The sequence below is a fragment of the Loa loa genome (genome assembly GCF_000183805.2).
Source record: "Loa loa unplaced genomic scaffold supercont3.60, whole genome shotgun sequence".
NCBI classification, from domain to species: Eukaryota; Metazoa; Nematoda; class Chromadorea; order Rhabditida; family Onchocercidae; genus Loa; species Loa loa.
Window position 1 is genome coordinate 174,216 of NW_018108240.1, and position 8,416 is coordinate 182,631.

The 8,416-nt window shown below is 32.4% G+C and overlaps 2 protein-coding genes across 2 annotated transcripts in view; one reads left to right on the plus strand and one right to left on the minus strand.

Annotated features, from left to right (window-relative positions):
• Positions 1-1,576: 1,576 nt before the first annotated feature.
• Positions 1,577-5,104, plus strand: LOAG_10519 (arginine kinase). The gene is made up of 8 exons (XM_003146044.2): positions 1,577-1,703; positions 2,174-2,288; positions 2,797-2,946; positions 3,056-3,195; positions 3,296-3,423; positions 3,679-3,823; positions 4,155-4,349; positions 4,720-5,104. The coding sequence occupies exons 1-8, from the start codon at positions 1,614-1,616 to the stop codon at positions 4,867-4,869; spliced, it is 1,113 nt and encodes a 370-aa protein (XP_003146092.2). The 5' UTR covers positions 1,577-1,613; the 3' UTR covers positions 4,870-5,104.
• Positions 5,105-5,206: 102 nt separating this feature from the next.
• Positions 5,207-8,416, minus strand: part of LOAG_10521 (dual specificity phosphatase) — a gene marked incomplete at its 3' end in the record, with an annotated part of 4,115 nt that continues 905 nt past the window's right edge. Inside the window, exons 3-10 of the mRNA XM_020448177.1 lie at positions 8,293-8,393; positions 7,934-8,060; positions 7,632-7,692; positions 6,982-7,095; positions 6,592-6,716; positions 6,064-6,302; positions 5,788-5,882; positions 5,207-5,369 (exon numbers count right to left, since the gene is read on the minus strand). Of these exons, the coding sequence (XP_020301656.1) occupies positions 5,207-5,369; positions 5,788-5,882; positions 6,064-6,302; positions 6,592-6,716; positions 6,982-7,095; positions 7,632-7,692; positions 7,934-8,060; positions 8,293-8,393 (1,025 nt within the window). The remainder of the gene's footprint in view (positions 5,370-5,787; positions 5,883-6,063; positions 6,303-6,591; positions 6,717-6,981; positions 7,096-7,631; positions 7,693-7,933; positions 8,061-8,292; positions 8,394-8,416) is intronic.

Consider the following 8,416-nt stretch of genomic DNA (forward strand, 5'->3'; position numbering starts at 1 on the left):
TTATTATTACTATTATTATTTATTATTATTATTATTCATTATTATCATTATTATTATTACTATTACTATTATTATTAATTATTATTACTATTATTATTATTATTATTAATTATTATTAATTGTTATTAATTATTGATAATAATAATAAAATAATTGTAATTATAATAATTATTATTATTATAATTAGTAAGATTTCGATGAACTATACGAGAGTTGTTCCTGTAACAAATTCTTTCGAAATGTGATTGGATGGGAAAAAAGGAAATTTTTCTGTTACATTTGAATAAATTTAAGAAAGAGCATTTATTCGCATCTTGAATGTTTTATGGATACCATTAACCGGTTAACTATTATTTTTCCAATGTTCTTCAATTATGTATATAATGAATAATTGTTTTTTTTTTTTTTTTCACAACAAATACTTTCTATAAATCTGCAAATTGGAAAATTTTATTGATTGATTTTACAATGTTAACTTCCCATACTTTTTCGCTAATTTGGTTTAGCAAGCATAGTAATTAGCTTTTCATTTCAGTTATTTAATTAGAGTAAAATTCTGTAGAAAAATTCAGTTGAAAATCACTGCAAGAGCCATTGTATTATTCATTATAACATTATCTCGAAGATAATGTAATCGTACGTTAGTGTGGTCATACTACACTTCTTGCGTATATCTGCAACTACTCTAAATGATAAACGAGGTTATGGTAGGTTAACAATTTTAAAATATGGATAAGGATTTTTTCCCATTATGAAGTAGTTATTATTGCATAAACCAGATTTATCTTCTTTTTTTTCTCATCAGTTGTTTGTAAGGAAAAAATACTAAAATCTTTGACTACACAGAATATCTGATTCTTGATAGCGCTTGAATTACTCGAAAAGGTTCGAAACGTTTTTTCTAGCTTGGAATAAAAAAGCTCAAACTTGAGGTTATAACATTGTAAATTCTTGAATTCTTTATTCTTGCATTACCAATATTTACATCAGGAAATCATTTCCGTATTTCTATAAGGTCAGGAGCAATTCTTACCTTTATCAAACATTATGTTGGATAGGCACAACTGTGACTTCTGGAAATAGCTTTCTTATCAGAAATTGCTTATAATGCAGTGATATTGAAGCTGTATTTTCTCAGCAAGGGAACCTTAACAATACCATACTAAATAGAAGTGTTTATTGAGATCGAGGAAGAAAGAATTATAAAAGCAGTGGTAGTTTCAAAACTTCTAAAGCTGACAAATTAACAGAGATAAGTATTCTAAGGAGCTGTATAACAGATACGCGAAGAGCCAGTCATTTTAGTTTCTTTTCATTGACCTGAAGATATGTAGACCAGTTATTTCGGTTCTTTTTTATTAGCATAAATATTTTCAAATTGTTTTAAACATCAATAATTGGAGAGAACGGGATAGTTCCGATTGTAGGGTGTGGAAAACTTCATGTTTATCCTTCTGTCACAGAATGTTCAGGTTCATTTAACGCTTTCTGGAAATTTTGAGTTTAATTTTTGCTCCAGCCCACAAATTCGCAACCATTCTTCAAATAAGATTGCTATCATGATGAAATTCTTTAGATTTCAAACATTTACATTTGAAATTGGGCAATACTTAATGACAAAATGCTTTTTCTTTTTTGCAGTTGGAATTATGGCACATGTGGATGTTGTTGCTAAAATCGAAGAAAGCTTCAGCAAATTACAGGTTTGAACGTTATCTTTAGCATAATTAATTTTCATCGTTTACTCAGACGGTAAATAATTATTTATCAATTGACATTTGAAATATTTGAACTCGAACATTGCAAAACGAATCGTTGTGATACTCTAAGCTTGGGTGATTTTGTTGTGTATTTGTTGGCCAGTGTAGTATAGAACTCTCACGCTAATTATAATTTAAATGTTACTCATAATTCTAAATATCGCCAAGATGATAACACTGAAAGCAGTCATGAAAGTGATTGTTATAAAAACAGATGACGTAAGATGAAATATTAAAAGTTAGTTTGTAATGGATACAAATGATCAGGTGTTTCGATAAATCTTTACCTAATTGTTTAAATCTTTAGATGTCAGAAAATTTTCGTTGAAAATCAGGAATTTAACTATTCCTTATTAACTATTTGCGGTTAATGTGGTATGACATTAATTTCGGCAAATTGTCAGTGGTTTCAGGAAGCAAAAGATTGCCATTCTCTGCTCAAGAAGCATTTATCAAAAGCTATCGTTGATCAATTGAAAGATAAAAGGACAAAACTTGGTGCAACACTTCTGGATGTTATACAGTCCGGTCAGTTTCTCATTTTATTGTTTATTGCTCAATAAGTGTATGGATGTAAGAAAATTGGAAAAAAAAAGACATTCCTTGTTAGAAAATACAGCATATCATGAACGGATTAGTTTGGATTATTCATGAGCAACAGTGGATTCTGATTTTGAGTTTTGATCATTTCTGTGAAAACTTGCGTGGATGATGGTAATGGTTAGCACCGTAACCAACATAATATAGGTTATACTTTATTAAATTACAATTCCATATGATTATCTTTCTGGTAATGCTTTCTTTTGCTTCTGAATGAATGTTTACAGATATCGTAAAAATTATGGGATTGCTAGCTATTATCCTATATGAATAAATGTTCATTTGACAAATATATTGAACACTAATTGAAAGATTTATTGATTATTATAAAGGAAGAAAAGGAAAGAAGTATTTGATTATTAACAGTATAAAGAAGGAATACTTCACATTACTGAATAGTTTTCAAATTAAACATTTCACTGTTCCTGTAATACAGGTGTAGCGAATCTTGATTCTGGTGTAGGCGTGTATGCACCAGATGCTGATTCATACACTCTGTTTAAACCACTGTTCGATCCAATCATTGAGGAATATCATAATGGCTTCGGATCAAATCAGAAACAACCGGAAACCGACCTTGGCGAGGGTAGATTTTCTTTTGCTTCAAACTTAAAAATGAAGTGATATACATTTTATAATGTCAAGTAGCACATTGATGTAAGGCGAGATAATCATTAAGAAACGTTTCTGTACAGACAAAATAAATTTGCTCGCTGATTTGGATCCGGAAGGACAATACATCAACTCAACAAGAGTACGCTGTGGACGTTCTCTTCAAGGTTACCCTTTCAATCCTTGTCTTACGGAAGAAAACTACAAAGAAATGGAAAATAAAGTAAGTTGTTGCCGTTAGCATTTAGTCGAAATTTTTGAATTCTATATTTTTAAATAAGCTCATCACTTCTGGAAAATAGTTCTAAAAATCACAACTGCAGATCAAAAAGGTTCTATGCGGATTCTCCGATCCAGAATTGAAAGGGACGTATTATCCGTTGGCTGGAATGACAAAAGATATTCAAAAACAACTTATTGAAGATCACTTTTTGTTCAAAGAAGGTGACAGGTACTAGTAACTTTGAACTGGACATTAGTAAATTTATACTCGCTGACAGTCATGCATTCCGGAAAATCAGTTCCTCCGTCTCTTTGGAACATCAAGTTAGGATAAAATTTTGATCAGCAAGCTTTCTATTGAAGTCATGTTGATATGCTTAATTCAGTCCTTCGTTTTCCTTCCCCTCTTACATTCAGTCCTTTGTCTTCCTTTTCCTCCCGCTCCCTATTTATCTTAGCCATCCGTTCAACAGAAAGATTCCAGGTTCTTGCAAGCTGCAAATGCCTGCCGATACTGGCCAACTGGGAGAGGTATTTACCACAATGAAAGCAAAACTTTCCTGATATGGATCAATGAGGAGGATCATCTACGCATAATATCCATGCAAAAGGGTGGTAATGTTGGACAAGTAAGTAATGCTTCTAACAAACTGACGAAAGGAAGTTAAATCGGTGGAATGGATTTTCCTGAGAGCCATTACAACGACTTGCTTTTAACACATCCTACATATGGTTATATCAAATATACAATATGCAATCGCCAAATCATCAGATATAATGATTACTGATGCTTACTTCCCAACTACAATGCATTAAATGTTATTTGGTCAAATCCCAAATTCACAAACATTAATGTCAAATTTCTCTTGTACGTAAGTGAAGTCATTTGCATCTTTAACTTAGTTTTGACCTTTTCCATTTTGAGTTTAGTTGCGGTAATAGAATTACGGATTTTTGCAGGTATTGGAACGACTCATTAAAGGTTTGAAGACCATTGAGAAAAGTTTACCGTTCTCCAGAGACTCACGTCTCGGTTGGCTTACTTTCTGCCCAACAAATTTGGGTACTACGATACGTGCATCGGTACACATACGTCTTCCAAAGATTAGTGCAAAGCCGGATTTCAAGAAGATATGTGATGGACTGAAACTTCAAGTGCGCAACTTTTGTCAACTTTTGTTTTACTGCTCCTCCTTACCACAAAATTAACCTGTCAAAATCTTGATTCGAAAAAAAAAAAATCTTGATTTTTTTTTTTTCTGCACGATACATTTTAATATACTCCGAAGCACTCGAGATGGGGCAACAAAGAACATTCATTCAAATTTTACTCTCTATTCCAACCCTTCATATTTCACTTTACAACATGACTTCATTCCTCGTAAAAGACCAAGTAAATTTAGTACTTCTTTCTCAACTAACTAGTGCTAACAGGATATATCGATTAATCTGGTTATATATTCCAATCCATCTTGCTTATTAACGTCTTGGCGAGCTTCCATGCTAAGTATAATATATTTTTAAGATACGTGGTATACATGGAGAACATTCCGAATCAGCAGATGGTGTTTACGACATCTCAAATAAAGCTCGTCTTGGATTGACGGAATTTGAGGCTGTGAAACAGATGCATGATGGTGTGAAACAGCTCATCGAGATGGAAAGGAAGGCTTAGATAAAACGCTTTCCCTTTCTTAACCAGTATTTCTCATTTCCAGTTTATTTCATGAATTTCATGTGATTCTTATTTCTTGGTTTGATTTGTAATTTATAATTCATGAAAATCTTTTAATTCTTAGGTTTTTATAATTTCTAGATTTTTTATAATTTTTAGGCATTTTTCAAGTTTACAGATTCTTTATAAAATAAGGAGCAATGTGTAAAATTGGGATGTACCTTCCAAAAAAAATAGTTCTCAACATACAACTAATTAAAAATGGATCACAGCTTGTACTGTCGCTGCTTCATAATGGGTTCCTTTAGCTAAGTATAATGCATTTCATAGAACTTTTTTACGACTCATAGAACTTCGCGATCACACCAAGTTGGATGTGTTCTACATACGAGGAAGTTTCGGTGGCCTTATAATGATAGTGTCTATAGGGTTTAGCATATTCTGATCCATCTTTACAATTCGATCGACCTTGTTCTGATTTACGTAAATCCATGGCCGCACTGCAACACATATATGAAACCTGCAGAGAACTTGGGAATTTCGAAGTTCATACTTGAAGAAATTGTTAATGCAAAGTTACATTTCCCTTTGAATTAGATCCCTTTAATTGTTAACCTTTACTCGACCTTATAAAATTCTGCTTTTTTCTAATGTGGATACAAAAAAAGCTTGTATTACTTTGCAGCAGTAAACTTCTACCAAAGGGAATTAAGTTCCATCGCATATTATAATGTATCCAGCAGCAGCTGATACACTGACGAAGAAGGAGAATGTGAGTACTACTCATTTTCCGTTTTTTTTTTTTTTGTTAGCACTTTTAAAATGAAAAATATTTTGAAATAACTAAGGATTGACGGTAGATTTGTCTTATGTTCAATCCAGAATTCTTAGTTTTACTGCGAATGTTTAAGATGTAACTTGCCGGCTGTTCCGCATGGTCTGCCAATCATTCCTTCGCACACACGTCCTCCCCAGTCATAATGACCAAGCTTTTCGTTGCATGAACAAGAAATCTGAAAATTATTTTTAAAAACTTTTCAAATTTATTAGGACATACGACTAGCTTAATAAAAATTTGCAAAGAAAATCAAGTTAAAAAAAAAAAGAAGCAAACGAGAAACCCCTTTTCACACCAAAGAAAACATTCTCTTCCAAGCCAAATCACTTCTTGACCCTAAAAATGAGAAAGCTTACTTTTCCTCGATGTTCACGCAAAGACATCCACTCCATAGGTGAAATAAAATAACCGAAACTGCAATCCGTTGTTTCCGTTGCTCCATCGCCAGTAACACTGCTAGGTGTCAATACTCCATGTCTCATGATATGCTTATCGTTAAATAAAATTTTCCTACATTTACGACATCGATATTCAATATTTGTGGAATCGATCGAGTCTGACGACTTTTTGTCCACAGGAAATTTTGCAAATGATGCTAAACAGTCTGTCAGTTTGTGTTAAGTGTGTTTACTATACAAAACCTCTGGACTTATTACAAACATGTACTTCATACAAGGATGTTAAACGTTCCATCCAACTGTGAAGCTCTCTACCTTTAATATTCTGGATTCTAGATGTGGGAATCAGTTAGAATATATGTTTAGTACATTACAGTTGTCATTGAATCATTGGATTTCATTTAATATTGCAATGTGACCGTTCATTACATATGCACGGTCCTTACGGAAAAGTTATAGACAATTAAGCTATTAAGTTGGTAATACCATTGGCTGAAGAGATATTCAATAACCAGTTTCTGTATAATGGACATTGCGAAATAACTTGAATATCGGCGACAAAATGACAACTTTCGAATATTTGCAACTGTTGCACGAAACCATCATTTGGTCTAGATTACAATATATCTTTCCATAATTTTCAGTTTCATTCAACGATAAAACTCAGAACTGTTTGAATTTTTGAAAAGAAATTCCTCCTGTTAGAGAACAAACAGATCTGGTTAAGTAAAAATTGCACCTATACAATGTACGACTAACGAATTCTTGTTATAATTACATTGGATTTCAAAAGAAGTCTGTTAGCTCAAGCACAGATGATTCACAAAATTTAACGAAACGAAACGAATTATTAGAAGGTACTAAAAGACGACTTACAACGCTATTGGTCGTATCCTTTGTATGTATTCAATAGCTTTTGACGATGACCATTGCAATTTTTGCATTAGATAAGCAGCAACAACAAACACTGAACGTGATACACCAGCTTCACTGAAAAGCTCTGTCTTTAAGGTAAATTCTACATTACACATTATTTAGTCATTTCACATTACTCATAACATAATATTATGTCTACGACTTAACCTGAAGAAAAAAATGAAGCTTAATTAAACAATATTCCTTCATCCACACTCCCTTGTGATTTATAAATTACTTTTGCCAATAGTTTTTATTACAAATTACTTAGTGTTACTTATCTTTTTGACTATCCGGTCTTTTATTGCAGCGCAATCATGATTAACTATAAGCTAAAAAAGGTTGGTCATGGACGCCTGTAATAAAAATTCATTACCAAAGAGATAAGTAACAAACAAAGCTAACATAAGGTACGTCTCACTGGTTGAATTGTTCGTGGCTGATTCCACTTAAACTTTATGCTGCTAATCTTGTATAAAAAAAGGACTTTATGCTGCTAGTCTTGTATAAACGAAAATTAAAGCTCAAATGCAACATTAAGAATGAAAATAGCAGGGAAGAGACAAATAGATCAATAAGTTATATTACTCAGTAATTGAGTCTAAACGTACCAATGTACAAGGATTCGTCCATTATTCTCAATACTTGTTCTGATGTACATTAGCGCATTCGCTATAACACATCAGATCGACGTTAGGTAACGCAAACGTACACGTAAACTGCCTATCATATTGGACATTTTATACGTTATTAACTTCAAATATTTCACTTTAATATAGAGACATCCAAAACAAAGAGAAACAAGCAGGAGAGGAAGAGAAAGGAGAGGGAAAGCATTTCAAAATACGGAATAGCTTCCAGGCCTTCTGTACTCAAATTTTCCGGAAATGAAATGAATGTTCAAAGAGGGTACCTAACAAATCTCCCGCGAACATATCTTGTGTATCCATATCCAGAGCAAAAATAAACCTATAAGATATCCCAACAATTTGCTTTTCCACCGGAATACTTTCTGCTGTTACCGTAAGAACATGGGTGATCTGAAACACAACATTTACCGAAAGATTTTGAAATTCAAAAATTGTTAGTATTATAATCTTTAGGAAGTGTGAAGGAATTATATGCAAAAGTTGTGGAAGTATTTCCTCCAAAATTATAGAAGGAACTTTTTAATTTGGAAAGACCAACAAAAAGAAAAATTCAATTTTGCAAACAGAAAAACTTTGTGAAATTTAAAATGAACAAATTTATAGGATAAGGAAAATTGAAAACCTTTAATTCATTTTTAAGTCGATCAACCCTAGATTCATCCAGAACATCTTGTACATTACTCAGATATAAATTTTCAATTATTTTATCAATCATTCTCGTCCCTTCCTCGATGCCAATAATTCCC